At 38.6% G+C, this 26,732-nt stretch overlaps 1 protein-coding gene across 10 annotated transcripts in view; it reads left to right on the top strand.

Annotated features, from left to right (window-relative positions):
• NCF4 (neutrophil cytosolic factor 4) overlaps nucleotides 1-25,802 on the top strand; it is a 56,499-nt gene extending 30,697 nt beyond the window's left edge. For 7 of the 10 annotated variants that reach the window (XM_027680321.1, XM_027680322.1, XM_027680325.1 and 4 more), the window contains 10 exons: nucleotides 16,961-17,045; nucleotides 18,223-18,376; nucleotides 18,698-18,768; nucleotides 20,155-20,282; nucleotides 21,267-21,324; nucleotides 22,886-22,984; nucleotides 23,724-23,854; nucleotides 23,948-24,013; nucleotides 24,788-25,012; nucleotides 25,389-25,802. In XM_027680321.1, coding sequence (XP_027536122.1) covers nucleotides 16,961-17,045; nucleotides 18,223-18,376; nucleotides 18,698-18,768; nucleotides 20,155-20,282; nucleotides 21,267-21,324; nucleotides 22,886-22,984; nucleotides 23,724-23,854; nucleotides 23,948-24,013; nucleotides 24,788-25,012; nucleotides 25,389-25,398 — 1,027 coding nt within the window. In that variant the 3' untranslated portion in view covers nucleotides 25,399-25,802. Of the gene's footprint in view, nucleotides 1-13,750; nucleotides 13,845-14,546; nucleotides 14,756-16,960; nucleotides 17,046-18,222; nucleotides 18,377-18,697; nucleotides 18,769-20,154; nucleotides 20,283-21,266; nucleotides 21,325-22,885; nucleotides 22,985-23,723; nucleotides 23,855-23,947; nucleotides 24,014-24,787; nucleotides 25,013-25,388 lie in introns of those variants that run through there. The other 3 variants (XM_027680329.1, XM_027680330.1, XM_027680328.1) reach the window with 3 other exon arrangements.
• Nucleotides 25,803-26,732: the final 930 nt, after the last annotated feature.

Below are 26,732 nucleotides of genomic sequence, written 5' to 3'. Positions count from 1 at the left end.
ACATGAGACCACACAGTACAGTGGCACAAGAAGTTGCATATTACATCCTGTCCTGGGATGATATCTTCCAGAATGGGCCATCCTTTCCTTTTTTGTTGCTCTAGGTCTTGATGGTGAGAGGTATCGCTTGTGACAGCAGTTTGACTTGGGTGGAGCAAAGGGATCATCCCTTTCACACAGAGGATCTGTTTGTTACTTGACCTTTTCTTTGCTACCAGGTTCACCCTGTTTATTGCACAGAATGTTTTCGCTTTTCAACTGGGCTTCTTTTACTCTTTCTTAATAGAGATGGATTTGTTCCAATTATTAATATTATTCATAAGCATGAAATATAAGCATATTGTAACAATGCTTAAAGCTGTGGTCACAAGAGACAGGGAAAAGAGAGTGGCTCTGCCTTCTCCTAGGAGAGGGAAAGTTTGCTAATGTCCCGTGAGGGAATGACAGAGGATTTCTCTCTCAGGTTATACATGCTCTAAATCCTCGCCACCATTTTTCTCCGGCAATGAGGAGACAGATGCTACTGTAACAGCACAGAACTTGTGCAAATCCCTTACAAGAACGTTTATTACTGCTATGAGTAAAAACAAGTGACTTGCTTAGCCTTTCATCCTATTTTTAGATAAGCTTACATTTCTGAAGGACACATTTGATCCCCTTATATGGTTTTGGCTAGTTTTCTGTTGATTTATTTTTCCCTTTTCTTGTAGTGTGATATGGGATGATGAAGGTGGGAGAAAGTGTCTGTTTCTCTGAGCTGTTGTGTTGGTATTTGTTAGCCTGACACTTTTTGTGATGTGCCCAGCTCCCTTTCTAGCAGTTTCTAGTAGCCATGGGAATACAGACAGCAGAAATCACACTTTAGACACACAGTTTCTCTCCTAAGAAAAAACAGCTTATGGAAAGGATAGACAAATGATTTTGGAAACAAATCTTTGATTTGACCTCAGAGTAAATGTTATGAAGTCTCTGGGGAGGAAGTTTGTTTTTATTTCACCAGTTTAGTGTAACCTGGTTTGCAAGAATTACTTTTACATCCAGGGAGCTGCACTCTCAACTCAGTTGTCTTTTTAGGATCTGAACCATCTTCCACAGTTGTTGTTGAGACTCTTGTGATGTTTTTAATGGAGATTTCACCAGGTCCCTTTTCTAGAGCTTTTCTCAGGAATTGCAGTGCGATGGGGATCAATTAATACCACTGAATAATTACTTTGTAGACAAAAGGCCAATTTGTTAGGGACTTCATTGACACCATAAATCTATGTGAGTACTGATCTCTTGTTAGATACCAGTGACTTCTGAAAACTACTGATGTTTTAGATTGCAATTACTGTCTCTCAGGTAATAAATCTGTATCGTATGCCATTTCCTCTTAAGCTTCCATATTTTATGCATGTGCTTTTTTCTTTATAAGAAAGAGTATGTACTGGACTGTCCTGTTTTGGTTTGGGTTTTTGTTTTGATTTTTCTTTTTTATTGTGGTGTTTGGTTTTTTGTTTGTTGTTTTTTTGTTGTTTGTTTTTAGTGTGTGTATATATGTAAGAATGCATAGGTGTCCATCTTCTGACACAGAAGAACCACAAAATTCACAGTTCTGAAATAATAAGGGATGATCATAGATTGTCATCAAAACTAACCAACTATTGATGTTGACATGCAGATTTTTAAAAACACTATATTTTATTACTCACTAAGGGCAGGAGGAATATCTCTTCTGATAGGTACTTATGACTGTGTAAGAGAAGCAAACAAGGGAATGATTGAGTGTGTGAGGATGAAGACTGGGGAACATGCTGAGAGAGAGAGATGTAGATAAATACCTTTTCACCATGGGTGTCAGTTGGACCAGATGTCTCAAACATGCACACGGCCTTAACCTAAGTGTGTATGTGTACATACCTCCTCCATATACAATATACACATTTGTAGAGGGAAGTATATACCTATGTGAAAAATTATGGGTATGCATGTATGTACACACCTGATGTGGAGTTAAATGACAAGTTGTTTCCATAGTGGAGTTCTTGCTCATATAAAATCAGGAAAATTGTTGTCATCTTGAAAAATGTATGGAAGCTTTGAGAAACTTGTAGACAAAATCATGGTTTTCCTACCTTTATATAAATGGAACATTTGGAGCTTTCTGCTCCCTACCCCAGAAGTGCATCTGATACACTGTACAGGGATTTCAAAGTTTAATTTAGCTTAACTCTTGGCTGCAATCAACTGCTGATAAATTTAGTTGGGGGATTAGGGAACCGTAAAGACTAATAGCTCCTTAAAAGGAGCCTGAAGATGAGACAGCAAAACAAAAACATCTGCTAAAGTCTGCCTTAGAATGATAGCACACCATACAGTCAGAGTTAAGAGAAATAAATAGGTTGGTTTGGGGCAAGAAGAGATTTTTGTAGATATAGATACTTTGAAAAAGAAAGCCAAATCTGTAAGTATTTAAGGGAGTTGTTCACTTTACAAAGTGAAGGAGAGGATATCTTGACTGGAATCAATAGCATATAGCAAACATCTTTCTCCTGTAGTTCTAGATAATTTGCTAGCCCTTTAAAAATAGCTATTGTTAACTCCTTTTCCCCATTATATCTTTCTTAAGGATTGTCACATTTGTATAAAGTCTTTGGACTTCTGTGGCAGCATTAATTCAAGTGTAAATTCTTAGAGTGTGGCTACCACATCTTTTTAAATCTGCCTATGGATAGTAAAAGTAGACATGTTGACCAGTTCTTCATATGTCCAGTAAAAAATGGAGACTCAAACCAAATCAATACAGGAAAACTCAGATATTTATTTGCAGAATAGACTTTTTAGAAATTACTAGAAGTTTCTCTTCCTAGATGCTCCTTCTCACTTTTTTTATAGTGCATCACATTTTCTATATTGAACTGTAGCTGGGGCCTTTTGTAAGTATTATACTTATATGTCTCATAGCGAGAAACAATTCTTATGCCAAAGGCACTGTGATCTTGCACAGTCTTCTTTATCCTTAACTTTAAAACCGTGAATAGTCCCTCTCAAGCTAGATTTGTAGCCTAAATGAGAATCCAGTAACTATTTAATGCCTTTTTTTCCTGCCTTCTTCATGTCTTCTTCTGCTATCCCACAGATTAGTTTTTTTATTGGCCAAGAGCCCAAGAGAGAACTTAGGTGAGAAAAGGTTAAAAAGAAAAAAGTATTTGAATAATTATTATTCAAACTAAGAGTGAGTAATCATTTGATAAAATTTAAATCTGCTTAAAAAGAAATGTCCTTTCGCAGACTGTTTAATTATCTTGTGAGTTTAGCAGCTGGATGGCTATTATCTCAACAAAGAGTTTATTGAGATTTGAAGAAGGATTATATGTAAAAGTAGAGTGCCTGCTGTTAGCCTAGCTAAATCTGATAGACTTTGAAAGCATAAGACAATCATCAGTAAGAATGTGAACTATATTGCCAAGGCAAGCGTGAATTAAAATTTTTTTTTGTTTTATAACTATTGAAAAGACAGTATTCAGAGTAGAAATACAGGTCTGCTTTGATGAATCAAAATATGGATTCAAGAGTGAGAGAAACTAACGATTTTTCTAGTATAAAAATTTCTGATGTTCATAAACTCTTTGTATATTTACATCATGATGTAGGTGGACTGGTAAGCCCTGTATCTGGTGTTCAAATGTATGTCAACAGTGACTTTTCTGTAACTGAGAGCAAAATGTCCCCGACTTTTCAAGTTATATCTCTGAAGTACCAGTTGGAGTTATGTAGGTGTATGGCGAAAGTGTTATCTTCTGTGATTCTCGTTCTCTGAACCAGGTATATCCATAAAATTCTGCAGACTTTCTGATTGTTCATTGGTTAACAGCCTAAAGAGTCCAATTTCCAAGTTGTGTAAATTTTTCTTAATCCTTTGTTTCACTGTGTCAGGCATATAGCCAGGCATGCTAAGTGTCTATTACCCTTTTATTTCTTACACTATGACTCTTGATGTCTAAAGGCCACAGCATTAACAGGAATAAAGAGACTGAGGGTAATGGGAGCCAAGCTACTAAGGCAAAAGAAAACCTGAAGAAGTTTATTAATTACAATTAATTAATCAATCAGCAATAAATTAATTAGCAATTAATTAATTGTTAATAAAATTAGTGCAGGTCTAGTGCTTGCTCTATTCATTTTCATGGCAGACATATTTCCCTCCTCCCCCCACTCTGAGCACTGAATATTTGATGTGTCAGGCGACATTTGAGGAAGGCTGCTCTGAGGAACTTTAGGCATCAAGCTCCCCTGATTATTTTACAAGTATCATTAGTGCAGACCAGGTTTTCCCTGGGATTACCAGGTCAGTTTATGGCTTTCTTTGTCATTCCAAAGCTTCCCCACACACTTGATAGACTTGATGACAAGGGAGCTGACAAAGCAAAAGCAGGCCCAAAGCCAAATAATTAGCTTCTCTTTGCCTTAAGAAATTATTTTCCAACTCAGAGATTCAAGACTAGAAGAATAAAGGGTGAGATTGGGATCAAAAAGGACAATAAAAGGTGATGTGAAGAGGGAAGCAGGTTGAGGAAGAAGATGGACTTGGAGAGGGATGAGCACCATAAGGGGAAGCTGGTGAAGAAGGAAAAGTTGGAGTTCAAAGAGAAAAGTATTTTCAGATGCATGAGGTAGGTAGTATAAGCAAGGCATGTAGATCAGTTGATTGCTTCTTCCTGGTAATCCAATCTGAGAATATTCATCAATACATTTTGCTGTGAAGTTATTAAAGTAATGACTTTAGAAGTGTTGGTTTTAGAATTTGTCTTTCCTCCCATTCCTTTTTTTTTCTTTTTATACAAGAAATTTAATTTTATAGCACAGTACTATAGACTGTCTGAAGTGTTCACAGTTGCCAAATGCATGTGAGATTTTAATTTAGGTCAAGCAGATTGTTTTGGATAAGTTGACCAGTAACTGATGGAGACTTTGGTTAGCTGAAGATAGCATCTGGTATCTGAATATAGAACAAATAAGGTTAGAAGGGGCCACTGGATGTGACCTGTGCAATGAATTGCTCAAAGCTGACCTAATATAAAGGATAGGTCAAGTTTGTCTAGTCAAAGTTTGCACATTTCCCCAGATGGAGATCCCATAGCCATTCTAGGCCCTTGTTCCAGTGCCATGTTGAATTATTTTTTCTTATGTCCAATGAGATTTTTTTTGCTTGTTGCATCTTGATATTCTGTCTCCTATCCTTTCGTTGTCCACCTAGGAGAAGGGTCTAGCTGTGTTTTCTCTTTAATCCCACTTTGTTTAGTTGGATTAACAGTTATATCTCCCTATGGGTCTTCTCTTTTTTGCACTAAACAAAGACAGCCTTTACTTAAGCCTGGTCTGCAAAATCGCATGTATTGTGGATCTGAAAGTATAGTTGTGCTAGGCAGACATGCTGTCAGACAGTGGAAAAAAGGCTGTGATCTATTAGCTTTTATAATGGAGAGGTCTTGGCAAGGCATATTACCATCTCAGGACACCTACAGATTTTTAGGTACCAACACGGTATATTCCAGGCAGCTCCCTGAAGGGTAAGTTCAAAATTTTTATTCACCGGTTTCCCCTTTCTATCTCCTAATGTAAATTATCCTGGCGTATCTAAGAGATATAATTTATGGCCAGCCTGCTGGCTGGTCAGCTTCATGTCTCATAAATTAAATAGCCAGACACATGTGGGTCAAGTTTAGAAACACACTACACTATTTTAGAGGAAAGATGGATTCTTCCCAATCCTTCCTTACATTTGATTGTTTCTACACATCCCTATTTTTTCTTCTATGTTCCTCTTTTTGTCAGCTGTGCATTGTCCCTCTTTTTCCTCTCATTCTCTTCTTTTTCTGCAGTGGAACATGTTGATGGCTGTAGTAGATCAGTATACGAAATTATCTGACTTTTATGCCTCATGTTTTGTTTATCTGACACCCCAGATATGGAATAAAGGACTACATTCCTCTTCCCAGTCCTTCTTCCCTTCCTCTCTCTACACAGGCACATATTTCATGATGGGACAAACTGCTAAGAAAGTTCTCTGGACGCTAAAGCTTGTGATGTTCTCTTGCAGCTGAACAGGAGTAAAAGAAGTCCCAGCTCTTCTCCAATTCTCTAGAAAGATTTCATTTAGTCTCAGACCAGGTTTCTACTTGATACTGCTGGTCAACATAATTATCAAGGAAGCATTAGTGAGGAGGATGCTGTACCATCTAAAGAAGTCTTTAGGCAGTACAGTTTGTTTTGTTCTGGCGTAAAGTGTTTGCAGTAGGAGAAGTTATTAATATAATTCTGTTATCAAAGTTCTTTTTTGTTTTTCTTTTTAACCTGAAGCCCACTCACTATATGTTGTGGATACTGTCAAGAGAAAGAAAGTTGGAGTGGGGAGAAGACAGTGGTGTGGTATATTCTCCTTCTAGCATTATTGGCACCAAGGTAGAAGTAAGTACTATTGAAAATGGGTCTAATTCAATATTTTCTCTACTGTAGAAAGTAGATGATTCCAATAAAAGGTATCAGCAAAAATTTCTTCAGTTAGCTGGAAGGAAAGAGGGGCATCTGGCATAAAGATTTTCTGGTCAGTTAGTGGGGATACATCGGGTTCAATCCCCTTTTAAGTACATCAGCCCATATTTTTAAGGTTACTTGTTCATCCTCATTTAGTGGAATATATTGCAGTGCTGGCTATCTCTGTGAGATGCAGAGATGTTAACCAGGGTGGGGAAAAGAGAAACCAGATTCTCTTTTAAATCCTTGATTATAATATTGAAGAAATCACTTCTTACTCTATCTCATCAGGGTAGTATTAAAAGAGCATTGTGTCCAAAAGCCTGATTTAGTTTTAGAGCAGGCAGACATAATCTAATGTGGGAAAAAAAGGGGAAAAGTGTACATCTTAAGTTGAATGAGTCTTGGTAATTGCTGGGAAATCCACTGGACCATCTGTTGACAAACAGGACAGGGAGAGCTGGAGATAGATCCCTGGTAGATCTAAGAGCCAAAAATCAGCTAAACATCTTGGACAAGTTTGGAAGCTTGTTTCTTGTTTCTTGTTTGGCTCATTTCCTTCTCCCATCCCCCATTTCTCTACAGCAGAAGCAGTGTTGAAGGGTGTGCACTCTGTTTGGCAGGCTGTTGGAGGAGTCTCTGGCCTCAAATTACTCAGCTTGAGAACTCTGTGCATAAAATTAGCAGCAGAGTTCTGTGTATTAGGTGCCAGGGAAAAATGTCACATTCAGCAGAACTCAAGAGGCGAGACGTGGAACAGAAAGAACTGGAACGGGACATCAATCCCCCTCTACCTTTTACTGTTTTGCAGCAGACATATCCGAGAATGTCATAACTGGCTGGTTTGGAGTAAAAATTGTTTGGGTAGTAAATAGATTTTATTGCGTGTTTTAGTAACAGGGACGTTTGGTTTTTATTCCCTTCCTCCCCCCTTCACTTCCTGCTTGTCCTTTATTCTGAAGATTTTTTATTCTTTGCCTTTTCACAAGGAAGGTGCTTTTCAATCATGAAGAAGTGCTGCTGACATAATTTTCTGCCTTCCTTTCCACCTTCATGTGGTCTGACTCCTGATGAGAAACCCACTGTTATGGCACTACATTTACATCATGCAACAGCTTATACAAGTTGTTTGTAGTGAAATCTGGAAAAATAAATAAAGTGCAGGCAAACAGGGCAAAGGCACTGAAGTAGAGAGGAGCAGCTATTCAAGGACTGGATTCTATAGATACTATCTCAGTAGCAGCTATCTCATTCAGAAAAGCTATTACAGAAGAGGTCATGGTTAGAGTGTGTGTTTTGGCTTCTTTCTTACATCATAAAAGTAGTAAAATTCTTGCCACATCAATGTTAGGTTGCCCTGAAGCATATGTGTGAAAGAGGTTACATTAGCATCTGTATGTGGAGATGGATTGTCAGGAGACCTAAATGGATTGCTTGGAGATGTACATGTGCACACACACATTCACTGTGTTTGTCCGAGTGCCTTTGTGAGACAAAGTTATCAGGCAGTGCTGGTTTAATGTATTCCTCCTCATTCATTCTCCCTATTGATGTCTGTGCTGTGAGCTGGGCTGGGAAATTGATCTGCAGCTTAGAAAAAAATGTTTTTACAGCTGGATTAGCTAGTTGATGTATTTTGCAGCAGAGCCTCAGATGTGCCATGCTGGGGGGCAGGAAAAAACAAGAGTATGTGAGGACAGGTAATTTCCTAAGATGATACCATCACCACATTCTCATTTCTTGAAATCACAACTTCACAGTCCCCCACTAGCTTTGTTTGGCTCAGATTATTGAAGCAATCTGCCAGCAGAATGATATTCCCAGATTAGGTAGCGCTCTGGGTAGAAAGCTGTTCTTAGTTTCCTTTCCTTGTTCTTTTCCATGTAGGACAGGCCCATTAGCTACTGCTGTTTAACATATGTGATAGTTTAGCCATTACAGTCTTTTTAAAGGGTTTGGGCATCTGTTCTAAGGCCTGGCATTGGAGCATTACTGGCACATTTTGAAAGAACTACATTTTTATATTGCTTTTTGTTTGCACTGCAGGTGATTTTGAGTGCAGATGGGTTGCTGAGGATAGTGGTTGTAGTTTCTCACTTTTCACCTGACTTTCCAAAGAATTATACCTCTGTCGAGCATTTTTCCTTCTCACTTTCACCCTCATGAGAAAAGTATTAGTCAGACCTATTTTGCAGATGGCAGAGCTAAGGCAAAAGGAATCACACATAGCAAGCCAGTGGCTGAACTGGCTGTGGCAGTTGAAAAGTCTCTTATTTAGACCTGGCTTCACATAACAAGGCAGCCTTCTGCCTTTTGAGGTATGGGAGACAGAAACTCCGGCCTTCCACACTGGAAATGGACAGACTGGCCACTGATTTGGGATTGAATTTCTTATTAGTATAGTAATTGGGGGACTCATTCCACAAGTTCATCTTTCAAGAAATAAAGGCAATAAACAGCCAGTAGGTGAGGCAGTAGATGAGACAGGCTGCAAGTATATACTGTGAGGAATACTGGTAGAACTTTGAAAATTACAGGACCTTGATATTTATTGCCTCTATATTTGCCACTTGCCTGCCTATCCTAATCTCTAGCCCCCTTGTCCCCTGATTTTTTTAAGGAATATTGTCCCAATTTATGAACCATTAGAAAATAAACTCTCTATAATGAGCAGACTGGATATTTCTGCACCAGAAAATTGTGCTTCTTTGACTATATCAGTGTAGCTTAAGTAGTACAACTCCCCTAGGGTAAAGACAATTATACCAGTGTAAAAGTGCATATCCAAATATAGCTGAGTCCCGAATGGGAAGGTACCTTTGTACCAGTAATAACTAGGTCCACAGTAAGGGACAGATTTAATTCCTTACCTTTAGAAACCTGAGGTGACAAAACTGGGAATATAGCTGTTTTATAATTCATGTATATTCCTAGGGTACAGATAAAACCTTTATAGGTGGAGTTGGCTCACTTGAGGTCTGATTTACTGGCCAGTGGTACCTGTCTCTGTTCACTGTTCAGAAAACTTCACTTAACTAAAGGCACTCATCTAAAGTTTCCAAATTAAGTAAAAGGAATGTGGTCACAGGATTTTGTCAAATGGTTGGGGAAATTAAACTGTTAGTAATAGTGTAGGATGGTTTGAATGCAGCACCGCACAAATTTTAGCAAATCCCAACCCTATTTTGCAACTTGGGAAAGTTCAGTGAATTTTTTTTTTTGAGTAATTTAAACAGGTCTTTTGAACTTGTGAAATAGATGAAGCAGGATTTTCTTTGTCTTGAGCAGCAATAATTCTGACAGATTTTTGATTCTCAAAATGATTAGGAGACTTAAAACACAAAGACTCCCCTGCCACAAAGATGCACTGCTGCTATGTGCAAAAACTAGGTTTTAAACTTCCGGAGGAGTGGCTGTAGACATAGCTCTCTTAGAAGTTCTTTCCTACTTCTTTGTCTGCAATGGCCAGTTACCAGATTTTGACACTGATGCAGCTGACTGGAGAGTAGGGATACTTCCAGCCCACATCTGTCATGCACAATAGTAGTGACAAACTCTGCCCTATATCTTCCTTATTTGCCTCTTATCCTGGAAGTGATATGTTATCTGGATGAAGGAACATTCTGTTGCTGTTCCTGAGCTTCCATTTTTCTCACTTAGCCTAGTCCTGGGCATCAATATCCACCCGAGCTATGTGAGAATAGAAAGCCCGATTGCTCATTAAGGAGAAGTTACTTCTAACTCTTCCAATCCAAGTTATTCTACTATATCAGGGAGAATCCTATATATTGTTAAAGTATTTTTAAAGGAAGCAGGTTTATTTTAAAAGAAGAATTGTTTTCCACAGTGAGGAAGATCGTAATACTGCTTGTGATATTGCTCTACGTAAGAAAAGGTGACAAGATCTGGCTGTTGCATCACGAACTATCAAACACCAGAATGGCACTGTTGAATGCATATTTCCAATATAGCTGATAAGGTCTAAAGAAAAACCTCACTTTTCAGAGTGGTTTTTTTCCCTGCAATATTTATTACTTGCTTTGCTAAAGCAATAGAGGTGCAAAAGCCAAGATTCAGGTACGTGATTTAGTTTGAAGTTTTGAGAAAAATGTCATTAAAAAAAGGCTGCTCTTTCTTTAATATTTGGTTCTGTAAAGCCCTTTCATGTTGAGTAGTAATTTATTCTAGAAATGACACCATCAAATTCACTGCCAGGAACAGTGTTAGATGCTGACCTTTAAATTTCTTTAGTTCAAGATGGATTATTTAGTTGTGTTTATATCAGCAGGGCATGAACAGAGTCCTTTTTTGTAAATGACTACTGGTTACTTTTCACCCTAAAAAAACACTAATGGAAACTGTGTCCAGATTTAAGTCAAAGTAAACTTCCAAATCTCTATATATCTATACTCCTGTGCCTTTTTTCCTCCCAGCACAATGTGTGACCAGGATAGTATCCATGCACTCAGACATTATGAACTGAGTTGTTATCTAATGAATAATACAAAACCAATCAGCTCAACTTATGTCCTCTTTGTTTTTTTTCCAAGAAGTTCAGAAAGGTAGGACAACTTCAATTTTTTTTTTTTAATGGGTTTATTTTCAGCTGTCCTGAAAGCATATAGCAAAGAAAGAGGGTCTTGTTCCCATTAGGCTGACTACCTCCTAAGTATTTTGGAGCACTACCTGCAAGAAAGCTCTGAAGATTGCAGAGCAGACATGAGTAGCTTATCTTACGTAACTTTCGTCCAAATATTTTGCGGAGCTGTAATTAATTATTCATGTGCTGTAATAGTGAGTTTAAACATCTCTATATTTCAAAATAAATATTGTAAAAGTCTATTAAAGCATACTGTCAAGCTGATGGTAACCATAAAAGAAATATATGTACAAGTATTATTAAAGAACCCAAAATCAGTGTTATCACAGGTGCTGCTCAGTCTCAAGCAACCCAGGGGTCAAGACACTCAACTATTTATGATGTGTATGGTACAGAAACAAATATTCCATATAACCGTTGAAAACAAAATGTTGAATGTAAGTATCTTGCAAGCCAATGTGTTTCTACTTGATGTTCAACTTCCTTGAAGTGATTGCTAAAACATTTTTTCCTTTACAGATTAATCTGTGGTGAGATCAGACATATTTTAAAAATGTTATTCTTATTTGCTTTATCCTATCACTTAACAGATTTATTCTATGGCTGGTGAGCCATAGTGCTTTTCTGATGTTAGGTGCACCAGAGAGAAGCTCTTATTCTAGAGTGTACAGACATGCACAGACAAAATGGTATGGTAGTGCTGTCCTAGCAGAGATGGTATGTAGTGCTGTCATCAGAACTTGATTCAGCTGAGTATTTCTGCTACGTTTTTTTTGATTTACCTTTTACTAGTGGTTCACGTATCTTTAGTGATTTGGGACTACATTCTTATTTTTCATTAAAATTCCATGCTTGCTCTGGTTGTTCAGTTATAGCTGATACTCTCAGGTTTCCAAGGTGCTGTGTATCCTTGTACATGTATTTTCTAACAACATGTGCATTAGACAGAAGACCATGATTTCACAGCTCACAGGCATACATGTCTAAAATAATATAGTAGGTTGTGAACTGTGAAGAGGTGTGTAACGATGTCAGCATATGGTCATGAATCAGTCATCTGAGGATTTTCTTAGTAGTCTCCTTTAATTAATTAATTTGTTCCTATTTCTTGCACTTGGATAGATGCCTGCTTTCTCTTGTGTATGTATAAGGGCCGGTGCATAGGGCCATAATGACTGTGCCAGGCACGGTGTATCAATGGGTTTTCTCAAAACTGGGAGTTGACCATGTCAGCTGATGACATTGCTTACTTTTCTAGTAGGGGCATATTTCTTGATGTGGGTACTCTCATTAAGGTATCAGTTTTGTAATGGACATTTATTTCATTCATAAAGTAATTATTTTAGCAGAGAGAGCGTGTGGATTTGACTAGACCCAGACTATTTTCTCAGCCTAAATAACAGAAACTGTTACTTCTGCTATAGTAGCACAATAGAAGGCATAGAGAGAAAACTGCTGGTAGTTGAGGCACTGATTTGGCAAAGCAGTGTTTCCAATCTTAGTCTCACAGCCTTGGTGATTCCTCTAACCAATCAACTATGCAATCTTCTGAGGTAGGAATTTGCCTTTTGTCAGAAAAGAAAGTCTTGGCTCTGACTGAGTTTAGAACAAGAATACATTGCAGAATCATAAACTTTCTTAGCAGGTTTAGCATTCTTCTGTCAGGTTAGCATTATTACTGGCTGTAACCTCAAGCAGAGAGTAGTGGAATTGAGCTGCTCTCAATTTGCTTTTCTCAGCTTACAGCAAAGCAGTTGCATAGACAATGCAACTGTGAGGTTGTCTGTCAACTTGTTCTTGAAAAGCCATGTCTCCAGGTAAACAATGAGCAAGTATTTTTGCATTATGTCATATCCTCTGTCTACTAAAAAATGTATGTGCCTTGTATCTACATTCTCTTCCAAGAGATTTGAAAACATTAGAATAACCTTTTAACGATTTTCTTATCAAAACTACGATATTCATCAAATAGAAAGGTACCTTAGAAGCACCTTTCTCTTTTGCTTCTATTAAAGTTTACACAGGATTTGTGCTTTCCACATCTTTTTGTGTGTGTCAGGAGCGCTCCCCTGAATTTTCATGAGTTCGTATACATTGATATTGTGATTAAGAATTCTGGTCAAGGTGATCTCTTCCTATTTCCTTCTGAATGTCAGGAGAGAGCAAGAGGACTGCAGTTATAAAACTTGATTATTGTCTCTCTCACTCAAGGGAAGAGTATAATGAGCCTGACTTAGGATTACATGAGGATTGCACATTTAGCAGGCCTAATCAAGAGCACAGAGTATACATCAGAGTGTGAAGTTCTATGGAAATACTTGGGTCCAACATCATCACTTAAAACAACTCTGCTAAGTCTGTGTTGGAAGCTCAGAGTAGCACTCAGAAAATACAGTTCAGAATTTTGTAGGTTCTCCCGATCCATTCTGATCAAGAGGCACTATATCCCCTCTCCAATTCAATAATGGTGCCTTCAGTTACCCACAAAAAAGAGATGGGTGAAGAATTTACTTCATTAAAATGCAGTGAAATGCAGTTACTCTCAAGGCTGATAATTACAGTTGTAAATAGAATTTTATTTTGAAGCATGCCAGTTGATTTTTTGTCCATTCAGATGGGAATTTTTGTGCTTGACAGCGGAAGGAGGAGAAGGAAGCAAATACGTATTGAACATGAAAATGGAAGAGTCTGAAACGGAGAGGCAGATACCCATGACAGCTTTTGACTAAGGCAGATAAGCTGTGTTGCAACTTATCTACAGTGTTAGCAAATGATGACTTCCTCATCACTTTCTTGCTTTTATTTTCTTCTTGAAAAATTGTCAGCTGATTTTATACAAATGCTCTATCACTACCATTTGAGTACAAGGCAGAGTGAGCCATTACCTTATCTTTGTATGTGGCAAATGTGGATTGTTTTGAGTGCATGAAGCTGAAAAGGTCTCTATCTTTCAAGGACTCACATCTGCCTTACATTGATCCATCCTTCAAAGCTTGTCTCCTGTGTCTGATACCCTGGTACCCATATGTTTGACAAGGTTGAATTTTCTGATGACACTTTCTGTTCTCATTTGAAAATTTATTCTTTAGCTCCACCTCCTGGCTCTTGGTCCATGAAAAGGAGTATTCTCAGGAATCACAGAGCCTCAAGAAGGGATCAGAAGTATTCATCCTAGCTTACGAACATTAGTGTAGGGATGTATATGGGGACATTTTAGCTGAAAAAACAGAATTTGTGGAGCCCACTCATGCTGGCTTTCAGCAGAGGCGAATGTTCTGGTGGTGAGGTGGACAACAGAATATGTGGCTCATAGTTTCTGCTTTTTGTTGGGCTTTTGGTTTCTCAACTGTGGCAGTTTTGATACATGACAGACATCACAGCACAGTCTTTCTTTATGACTGTTTTTCTGGTACTTCCTCAATCTTGTGGGGGTGGGGAGCTACAGGAGAAATCGTCTGACACTGAAACATTAAAAAAAGATCTCTGAGACCTTGCAAAGGAGTCTTGTTTCACACAGGGAGAATTTGACTTTGTTCATCCTATTCAACCAGGGGCTGCCCAAGAAGCAGAGGAGTAGAGCTTAGCCATCTGGATTCAAGAAGCTGAACCCATGTCTCTTCCCCGACAGCTGCGTGAAAAGAGGTAGCGTGTCTCTCCCTCCTCCTGCTCCCCCGCAAGCCTCACGTAACTGGTGTGATCTGTTTGTTTAATTTGGATGTAAGCATCTTTGGTGATTCTTCTTGTTATCCTAGTTTCCACACTATTAGGCTGCTCAGTGTGGAGCAGTCCATTTCTTAGGTTGGAGTGGACTTTCTTCTTTTTGTGAGGAATAGTCAGCACCTAGGCCATAATGGGTAATTGTCCTCTTTATAACTACAAACAGTTTCCCTTTTACTGGGGTTTGTGATATGACTAATTATATCTCTATAACCACATCCCTCTTCACAGTAAGAGATAGTATTTACTGTGTTGTGGGTGGTGCTGATTCATGGCATTCTCCTCGAACAGCAAACTATTGAAGACCTTGCATCATTACTTCATCCTTTCAAATGGGCTACGCCTTGTGGAAACACCTGCTTGGGATGTTCTCCTGGCAGGATAAACCGAGAGAACTGACAGCTTTTTTTTGTATTATCAGAATATTTAACATTATGTCAGCTTGGAATTTCTTAGATGATCTTTTTAAAAGTTTCTCTCTACCTCATTTGTTACCCTTTTTTCCTCATTCTTGATGCTTTTTACTTAGGTGTTAATATAAATACCCCTCTAACAACACTGAATTATAAGACTGAAACAAAGGTGAATTTGTCTTCTGCTTGTCAAAGCTGTTGTACCAGGGAGAACGTCACAGACGAAAAAGCACCTGCCAATCCGTGCTGTTATGTTGTGTGGACATTATAGACAAGTAATATGACTTTGTAGCAATATGGCTGCAGCGGCCAAAAAAACTCACACTCGGTCAGTTGACAGGCAGCGAGCACTTTACTTACAGAAGGCTTAGTTTTATGGTCTTTTTCTTCTGTCCACCCGCAAATATACCATATCTCATTGGTTAAGTGTTCTTGTTCACGTGCCTAAGCTCCTTTTCTAATAGGTGGTCAACATTCCTTCATGTCTGGCAACTCTTAAAACAACACCTGTTATTTACTACAGTTCTTCTTCCTTTTCTGTTTTTTCATCTTCAGTGTTTACATTCCTTTACAATCTCATAGCTGTAACTGCTCAAATTCAAGGCCTAAGCTGTCTACAGCTCAGTTGTTTCCCTCATATGGCTTCTCTTTAGGTGTTCCTGCAAGGATCCTTCCTTCTCTTTTGCTTCAAATCCAATACTTTCTAAGATCTGCAAAGCTTTTTCTAACCCTGCCTACTATCATATGTTCCTTCACACATTTTTTGACATTTTCAAACAAGTGTCTTTGCTCTTACTTCAGGTTGTCTGCTGTGAAGGTTAATGCCAAGATCATGGGTTCGATCCCCATACATCACTTAAGAGCTGGATTCAATGACCCTTATGGGTCCCTTCCAACTCAGACTATTCTGTGATTCTGTGATGAATCTTATCTGTTGTGGCTGGGAGATCTCTCTGTAAATATTTGCTAGCCTACTCATTCTTTTTTAAAGCCTCTTTAAGAGTTTGCTTTATTGTGATGTTTACAAGAAAATGTAACAACATTTTGACAGCTGGTGCAGGCACCACTAGTTATGATATAGAATAATACTATGTTTGTCTTTCTTTGCTCTTTTTCTGTTTGTGCTTATCCTTTGTTTCTTATCTCATATGTGCAAGGTATATTGTATGCATCTTGCACATAGAGTGTAAGGTTTTTAGGAATCAGCTTTGTGCTGTCAGTTTCTACAGCACCTAGCACAACAAGCTCTTTTCTCAGAACTGTTTCCTACTCTCTACAGTAAAGCAGTAATAATAACAGCATAAATCATGATATATAATGATCTCCTTAGAATAAGATATACTGCTGCAGAGTTATTATTATAAGTCTTCTAAATGCTGTAGGAAGGATTAAGAATCCATCCACAGCTGATCACATTTCACAGGAAAAGCTTAGCAGCTCAAACATTTTTTTTGTAGTTCTGCTCCTCTAGAAAGCCTAGGAATGATAAGGGTGGTTTTCAGGCATGTTGAATCCTCACAATGGTCACTGACTTTGCTGAACTTACAGAAACTTGAAATCTTGAGATCAGACCTCCAGAGGAAGAGAAAGACACCACAAGTTTCTAGCTTCTTGATTTTGACAGTAGATAATGTGATATTGCCTTTGTTCTGTACGGCACAGAGACCTCGAAGGCTACCAGTATGAGTAACCTAAATCTTTTGTTCTTGCTTCACAGTGATTTTGACCAGCTTCCAGATGATGTACCTGTTTCAGCTAACATTGCAGATATTGAGGAGAAGAAAGGCTTTACAAACTACTATGTAAGAAGAGAGATTCATTCTATCTCTATATGCCTTCATCTGTGACTGGTTTGGTCGTGGGAAGCAAAATACAGTTAATCTGGTGTAATTGCTTTTTGGCATGAATAGTTCCATGTGGAAAACTTCTCAGTGCTTGTTTTTTCTATAATGGAGGATAGTCTATCATAGATTTAGTCTAAAAATTTATTTTCTGAGTGAAATGTGACAGAGGTATCCTCTAACATCACTTGTTTTCTAAATTCTACCTAATCTCCAATTTTTTTCCTGTTGGAGTGCTGTACCTTTGCTGAAGAGAGTGGTAAAGGAGTTCAAGAAGGGTAGAAGGGCAGAGTCGTCATTCCTTAGTACTGGCAAGTTAGGATGCTCCCATCTCGACAGAAGATAGCATATTAATAAAAAATGAAAGAGCACACAAGAAGGGAATAGTAGGGAAATGCACTAAGATTCTGAAGGTTTTGAATATGACCAGCTCAGTCTGACTTCTGCTGGAGACTTTACTCATAAACCCTTCCCACTGCAGTATGCAGGTTTTAGTCTGGAATGTAGTGATGTTTGATTGCTCTGTCTTTATGTTTTCTGAAGGATCTGGCTGCAATGTGACTCAAAGGTCAGTGCATGGAAATCATGGGTTTCTTTAGAGCAAAGCAATTTTGTCAAGAGATAAGAAATAAAATACTGGTTGGAGGCAGTCAGACCATAATTTCTGAAATTGTGTACCTTAAAGTCAAAAAGAAGTATGAATGCTTTCAACTCTGAAAATCAATTTATTTAGATGCCTGTCTATAGACTTAGATGTCCAAAGCATCTCACTGTAAAATATTTGTATTTACCTCCCTAATGTGTTTTGTTTGTCACTGAGGGAAGGTGTGTAAGCGTAAAGTAGAATCTAGTAATTCCATGTTTCCTTTTAAGATTATGTAACATAAAGTAAAGCAGCCGCAGGGACATGCATCATGGGAAATCTGGTCCCACAAATATGCCACACTGGCGCTAACTTGTTATTTTCTAGTTCTTGAGTCTGCAGATGCTTAACTGAAGTCTTGCTTTCCACTCTGCCCCTAAGAGAATATTCCCTCTAATGGAACACTGATCTTATGATCCTATTGTATGCCTTACTTTCATTTGGTAAGTATTTATGAGTATGAATATCAGCCTGAATCCCTCTTCTCTGTTTCAGATGTTTGTCATTGAAGTAAAGCTTAAAGGTGGTGGCAGATACCTGATTTTCCGGCGCTATCGTGAGTTCTATGCCCTGCACACCAAACTAGAGGAGAGATATGGGCCAGAGGGTGATAACAGCCCATTCACCTGCACACTCCCTGTATTGCCAGGTAAGCTGTCAGTACCAAGTCTTTCCATGATTAGCAGCTTTATCTGCCCCAGGCTGTCCCAAAGTTCGTTGAGGGAACTAGTTGTGACAAGGAACTAGTTCCCAGCTGTAGAAGAAGAAGAACTGCCAGAGAAGTCAAGCTCCATTGGCAGTACCTTCACTTGTGGTAAAGTTCATTTAGAAACATAAAATGCTTTAGAAAATATGTATTTTCTTAGAAATCCTATTTTCTCGGAGATCCTATTTTCTCCTGATTGCTTCATTTCTCTGACAGCCTCCTTTTTTTTTCTTCAGTAACTGTCACAGGTTTTATATTTTCCAGGAAAAGTTTTTGTTGGTGCCAAAAGGGAAATTGCTGAGAACAGGATTCCTATCCTAAATGTCTACATGAAGGTAAAACTTAATTTTAAGGTGGAGAATGCGCTGAGCACTGCAGATATTTACCCCTTGAAATCAGCTAAGAGGGACAGTACTGTTACAGTCCTAGGTATCTGCTTCTCTCTGTATTGATTTTTCTGAATACACAGTGCCCACACTGTGGTACAACCTGCAGTCCTCTTCCCCAGATTGTTCAGACTGTAGGATGTGCTGGAGTACACTGTATGCAAAGGCTCACTCACTCCCTTCGTATACAGATAGATATCCTTACAAAAAAAAAACCCCAACCCGAGATATACGAGGAAATGGTGAATCTCCAGGTGTTGCATGAATACAGAATTGATGTGTGCATCTAAGAGACTGGGAGAATGGTGTGTGGGTTGTGTTTTAACCTTGCCCACCAAGTTCGGTTCAGCCACTTGCTCACTTCTGCAACGGAATAGGGAGAAGAATCAGAAAAAGGTAAAACCCATGGGTTGAGATAAGAAAAGTTTAATAATTGAAATAAAGTAAAATATAATACTAATAATTGTAATTAAAAGGGATATAATGAAAAGGACAGAGAGAAATAAAACTAAAGAAAAAACCCAAACAGGTGATGCACAATACAATTGCTCACCACCCGCTGACTGATACCCAGCCAGTCCTCTGAGCAGTGACCAGTGGCTCTGAGCCAACTACCCACAGTTTATATACTGGGCATTCTATGGCATGGAATACCCTTTGGCCAGTTCGGATCAGCTGTCCTGTCCATGATCCCTCCTGGCTTCTTGTGCAGCTCCTCACTAGCAGAGCACGGAAACTGAAAAGTCCTTGGTTTAGTAAGCCACTAGTTAGAAGCAACTAAAAGAGCAGCATGTTACCAACATCATTCTCATGCTAAATCCAACACGCAGCACTGTACCAACTACTAAGAAGAAAACTGGCTCTGTCGCAGCCGGAATCAGGACAGATGGGCTTCTGGTTATACCTGCTCTACAGTGAAGATACATCCAGTAAACATCAAGGAAAGAAATTCTTTGTGTGCAGGTGAACTGAAGGCCTGACTTTAAATCACTAAAAGCTTCAAACACTGGCCAAGGCTTCCATGACTTAAGATAGCCTTTTTCCCACAGTCATTCATGTTCTGAAGGGAAACACAAAAAGCAATTTATTCCTGCAGTAAATCAGGTACAAAAAGAGTGAAGCAATACATTGGCCAACTCCAGGAGTAAGGAAGAGAAACTGTCAGCTGTTCAGCTGTGTCCTGCTGAGTGAGAAGGGAGAGGAGAGAGATTTCTGGCAGTAATGAATATCCTTCATGATCCTGTAGGTCAGAGAGGCATATTTGTTGCATGTAAATAAATAGAGAATTGGTCTCTCCCACTGCTACACTCTGCTTCCTCCTTGCTCTTGGCATAGAACCTACTCTGCCTCCCTGCTTGGGTGTTGATGGATGAAGACGTACGGCTGTTCTTCTACCACTCAACCTTCGATAGCGAGCAGGTGCCTCACAGGCTGAGACGGCTTCGCCCACGGACACGCCGAGTGTAAGTGATTGACATGTTTTTTCAGCATTTCTTGATGTAAAATATGCTGTCCAGTTTTGGGGGGGGGGAGAGAGAGATGAGGGTCACCACTGTGTTTCCCATGTGAATTCATGAATTCCCAATATGAGGATCTTTGTGGTGGAGTGAACACAGAGTTTTTCTTCTTTTCAGTAATCTCAGATTTTTAAAGGGGATGTGATACTTGCATTAAAGGAAAATTCCAAAAGGAGAGTATAGATTGCTTTTAAAAAATACTCTCCAGCTCTATCTGCCTGTATTTCTTTAATGGTAATCTGTATTATAATGTGCAGAATATACAGGCCAAACTTAATGACTTAGGCTTGCACCACTGAAGTCAATGTGAGTTTTGGCAATGAATTCAGTGAGATCTGGTTCAGACACTAAATGAAACTAAATATTTAATTTGTTTCTGTCCTTTGTCTAAACAGAGGCCTGTCCTACATAGCAGCATTGACACCCCTTTGGAGAACTGTTAAGTAGATGCCATACTTCATTACCCTTCAGACAAATTAATTCTCCTTGCAGTATAGCAAAGATGGACCCGCTTCCTTTTCACTTACCTCAAACACTGCAGAAATTGCATGTGTGTATGATGACAGGGTTTGAACTAAATGCCATAAATGCTAGAAACAGAGATGCCCAGAAGGCAGAGTAGGGGGGCTGAGCAGTGCTGTGGAAGTCCAGGATACTGACTGTATTGAAAATTCCATCTGTTCTCAACAGCAGACACCATCAGATTGCTGCTACTCTGAACTGAAACTGAGGGAACTAGGGCAATGTTGTTGCATCCATATTTTTTACTTCAGTGCTGCACAGAGATTCATTCTCATGCAGTTTCTCCAGTGGTGTATGGCTTGCCTGCCTCTTAAATAGTAAAAATGCAGACACTGTACTACTGATTGTGTAGCATTTTTTATGACTAGAAAGGCATATTTATCTCCCTGCTGTCCCCTTTCTTTGCAGTAAAAGCATTTCACATCAAGTGCCTATTTTTGACCGCACAGCAGCTCCGCGGGCTGAGGTGAGTACTCTGCACAACCTGTCATAGGATAGGAGATTAAACTCTGTTTTACTTAGGTGCCTCATTCATCAAGTTGCCTTTTCCAATTAGAACCTGGGGGAAGAGAGTGAAATCAACAGAGAAAAACAATTGATTTTAACAACAGGGAGTGAAACAAAGGATGGAAAGAAGTGTTTTGTTCCTCATCACTTGGGTAGTAAGAAGGCCCATTGTGAAGCAAGAACGACAGGACATTCAAAAATGAGACATGTACAGCTTGCTGCCAAATGGTACATATTTGCATAGTGATAACCATAAATTAAATTTATAACAGGCACAAGCTTCAGCTTCATTGACTTCAGCATATGTTTAAAAGCTTTGCAGGTGGAGCATCTCAGTATTTTTTGTAACACGAGTGTTCTACTGAAAAGTGCCTATACCCTTGTCTTTTGTAGTATGCTGTCTCAGTATTAAGCACATGGGACTACTTTGTAACCAGTACTTGTCTGAGCATCGTCTTGCTTCCTGGAACTTTGCTATATAAGATTAAAAAAAGCCATTAAATGCTTAGAGGTTTGTTGTTTTTGGTTTTCACACTGACAATGACAGGTCTTGGAACAGTCATACCTCTTGGGTTTTATCTATGAATTTATTAATATCAATTATACCTACCAAAACTTTTCAAAGCTTTTGAAAGAGCTATTAAATAGACATGTGAACTACGAGAACAACAGTAGCCATTGTCTTTTATTTTTTATTGTTGGGATAACTTTGGCATTACCAAGACCTAAAGAACTATCTCAACACAGAATAGAGAACACCTTTTCATTTTTGCTCCTCTAAGAGTATTTAAATTGCTATCGTGTTCTCTAAGGACAATGGGGGAGATGTGCATTTTTGTAACTCAGCAACATTAATTATCCAAGAACAGTTTGTTAGGATGGTAGCATGTACTTACTTCTTTTTTTTTTTTTCCCCTGAAGAGGACATCTAAGTTCCATTTTAACTACATGTCAGTTTCCCAGGCTTCCCCAAATCTCTCAGTTCAGCATACAGACCTGAAAGCTAGATGTAAGAGCAACAGTTACTTACCCTTAAATTGGGACACAACAGTTCTGCAATTTTTTAAGGCTTTTTATGATATTTTGCAGCAAATCTAAAAGTTGTAAAGCTGCAACCAGAAGTAGTGTATCTCTTCAATTCTCAGGATTTCAAGATGTCAGTTGTCTTCAGCTCTGTTGTCTTATTTGCTCTTAAGTGTTTTCAGCTTATGTATATTTATTTCTCTGGTGCTCAAGGTTCTGCCACTTTAAGAATCTTAGCACGCAGTTCTCTCAGGGCCATGTTTATCCTAGTGCTTTCACTATTTCTTCAAAGCATTTTTGTGTGTGCTGAGTAGGAGAAGAAATTGTGAGAACTGCAGACTATGGTCAAATATACGTGACCTTATCCCAGAAATAGGTCTGTGATGACAAAATGCACACTATCTTGCTGCTTTACACTTTCACCTCAAGTACAGAACAGAAAGATTTACTTTTGTAATTCTGTGAATTAATAATTTCAACGTTATTACTTTCCATAGGCACTGTTTGATTTTCCTGGAACCAATAAACTGGAACTCAGCTTCAAGAAGGGAGACTTGATCTACCTACTCAGCAGAGTAAACAAAGACTGGTTGGAGGTAAGACTGCAAGAGCAATACTGAATTATTAGCATACCTTGACATATATGAGTAGAAAGGGTTCTCCTAATCTTTGTGACCTGTCTCCTCCTTTCAAGGAGAAACTCTACCATAATCAGGTCTTACTGTCAAGAATAAATCCTTGATTCCAAATTTGTAGTTGCTTTGTTCCTTGATGGTTTTTAGCTTACAAATTTTCTGCCCTCCAGACTTCAGTTTTCATTTGCATTTTTTTCTGCTGGAATGTTCTTAAATTCTTTGGAAGTGATTAGAACACAGAAAGGCCACAGAAAGGAGATGGAAACTCCATTTCAGTGATTAATTGGTTTCTTGCCTCAGGGAGAGTTGCTGTATGCTTCATGCTTCATACCACAACACACGTCAGCCTGATTAGAGAGAACTTGGGTAATGCAGCAGTGTTCTGAAAGAGGATGAGGAGAACATACTGCGTGTTTGCTGATATGATATCTCTGCTTGCTCAAACACCACAGCCTTCCTTGCTAACCATCTGACTTTCATTTTTTACACACTGTTTCACTCTTCTGCCTGGTATTTGACTATGCAATTGTATAATCTTTTTGTAGGGATGCCATCAGGTCACTTCCATAGCCTTTCTTTTCTGGATTATAGTAGAAAAATTCTTATTGTTGTTTCTGTGGAAATTAATTGAATTCCAGAACTTATGCATGTGGCCAAAATGGCATGGTTTTCTTGATTCTAATATTTCCTATAATTCCAGGGAACTGCTAATGATGCCACTGGGATTTTCCCATGTGCTTTTGTGAAGATCATAAAAGATTTACCACAGCAGGAAGACACAGTCAATAAAGTCCGCTGTTATTACCACAGTGAGACTGTGAGCACTATCAGGTAATAAGAAAATAGTACTCCAGATTATTGCTGAAGAAACACCAATAACTCTCTTTTCATGATATGTAATGAATAGATTTGTTCTGATTACAGGGATATCTCAGTGGAAGAGGATCTGAGCAGCATTCCATCATTCAAAGATCTCATGGAATTGATGAGGTACAATGCAAGCAGTTAGCTGTATATTTAATATTTAAACATTTGTCAAGTTTATGCCAGTCCTAGATTTTTCACGTTCTACTTGGTCATCACCAGGTTTTGGGTGTGAAATACTTTTCAAATGTCTTGCAGAAATTGTACTTTGACTTGGCCCAGGGCCATCTGTGCAGACACTAGTCTTCCTTGGGATTGTCAATAAGTATGGAATGACCCACACTTCTGATTCAATTATGCTGTGTAGAAGTTTCCGTTTTTGTTCTAAGATCAGAGCAATGACCCCTTGAAAACATCTTTTGTCTAATACACTTCAGGATGCAGGACTCCACCTTCTAACACCTGCTAAACTAGTGTTAACTAACTTTATCTAGTGTTGAATATCAACACTTTAGAACATCAAATATTAGTAATAGAACACCTATGCTAATACTCTTACACTCCTCAGAAAAAAAGCAACTATAAGTAGGCAAAAGTGGGTAGTAACTACAGTCAGCATTTTTTGTATGGGAATTTTATCAAACATACAGATTAATTGTGCCATTTGTGTGGTGTTACTGGAAATGGTTCTTGGTTCTGATAGATTTCTTAGCTTAAACACAGCACAGCATGAATGTGGCTGTATAATTTCCAGTACTAGCTGTATCAAGAGTGCCAACACATGCAAGGCTTTGTGTGGCTTTTAGCAGAGTTAATTAGATTGTCAGTATATTGTTCATCATGTAGCACCTCCCGGGCATTCCTTGATTTCTGGGGATCAATCCATTCCTTTTCTACCAGGCGGGAGTTTGACCAAGATGACATTGCTTTGAATTATCGGGACCTTGATGGGGATCTGATCCGGTTGCTCTCCGATGAGGATGTTGAACTCATGGTATCTCAGAGCAGAAGAAGGCCCTCTGAGAAGCACTTTTTCCCTTGGAAGTTGCACATCACTCACAAAGATGACTTGGGTGTCTACAACACTAGTCCAGGAATAGATGCTACTCAAATAGTAGGATCAATGTAAGTGCTATATAGATATATTCCAGTAGGTAGCTATACAGTCCTTTAATAATCCCTCTCTTCAGGCAGTTTCCTTTAATATGGCTTCAAAGTGACCTTGAAAAGAGTAATTTTTAGTAATATGTTACCTTTCAATATAAAATCTGTACTTATCTTCTACAGTTTTCTAGCACTCCTCTGCAATAGAGACATCTACGTAGAGACCAGAGAAGGTGAGGAATAGAGAAATAAAATCACTGGCCATATTCATAAAGCAAGTCAGTGTTAGCCTGCAATAGAGATGTCCAGAGTCCCAAGACCTGCTCTAATCTCTATACTCACTCCCAGAGCTAATTATTTGTCCAGAATGTCTTCACAAACTTTTCTTTTTTTCTAGATTGCCATAATTTTCTCTTCATTTGCTGATATGAACATTTGTGTGCCAGTGCATAATTATTTCTGTCATGTTGGAGTCTGACCAGGCATTCAGAGTTTGTTCTAGAAGGATCAAGAAAACTTTTCTGTACTTCAGTGAAGAAATTGCAGCCCATCTTAGCTTTTTTCTTTCCACTGCCCAATATCTTGAATTTTGTGAATCAAACTTAGTACACCTGTGGTGTTCCTCATAGACCTTTCTGTAATTTACTTATTTCTGCATTCTGGGAAAACATGCATGATGCCTATTTGAACAGGAGTTTATTCTCTGTCTATCTTCTGCTTTCGGACACTTCATTTCAAAGGACAACTAACAAGAAATTACTGTATCAGATTCTTCAACAAATAAAGTTAAATATGAGTTTATCAACTTTTATTTAAAAGTGGGTTTTTTTTTGGGGGGGGAGATTTGGTTGACATTATTTTACTGAACTATTACAAAATGTAACTTTCTGCTTCAAAGACATTACAGTTTAGAAAGGAGATGAAGCAATATGCAGTGATAATGTCAGTGATCTTAGCTGTTGTAATACATAAGAAAATACATTGTAAGTTTGAAACCTAATGGCATGCATGGTCTGCAAAGCTTCTGTGTGTAGGATTACTTGTTACCTGTTCCTGGAGTTTAACAGAGCAAGTGACATCTGAAGATTTTCACTGACAGCTAGATCCTGTGACGTAAACAGCAATGCAGCATGTATGTCTGAAAATGGAGGAACATTTTCAGAGAGGAAAAGGAGGGAGGGAAAATGTCTTCTGGGAAATAGGAAACCTCTTTTCTAAGGGTGGGGGAAGAACATAAACATACTGGCCTCTGAAAATCAGAGAAGGATAATTCCTCTCTGCTTTATACTGCCATACAAAGTAAATTCTGCCCATCCAGCAAAGTCACATATTCCCCTTCTGACACAGTTTCCTCAAATGCTCTCATGTTCTTCATCTTGCTCTGCATGTTTCTCTTATTTACATTATACATTTTTTTTCCTTGTTTATTGCTGCAGTTCTGGTGAGAGTGTAACTGAGCTGACTGTGGTTTTGGTCAGTACTCTAGGAATTTAGAGGAGGTGTAGTATATATCAGTGCAAGATAGACTCTGGCAGTTAAATTCTGTATCTGGGGGCTCAGTCTTCCATAGTTTACCCTCCAGAGCAAAAATGTGAGTGTATGTTTTCCTTATGGCTACCTAACTTTCCTAGAGATCTTATTATTGAAGGCTACTGGCCTAAATTTTAAAGTTGGATTAAAAGAGTGTGGCTGCCTTGGTTGTAGGATAACTTCAGATCAACTCTTCTCATCAATTTTCTTT

This window comes from Neopelma chrysocephalum, unplaced genomic scaffold (genome assembly GCF_003984885.1).
Source record: "Neopelma chrysocephalum unplaced genomic scaffold, ASM398488v2 Primary Assembly neopelma1_59, whole genome shotgun sequence".
Taxonomy (NCBI): Eukaryota; Metazoa; Chordata; class Aves; order Passeriformes; family Pipridae; genus Neopelma; species Neopelma chrysocephalum.
Note: the sequence above shows the minus strand (reverse complement) of the source record. Positions and strands in the feature narration are given on the sequence as shown.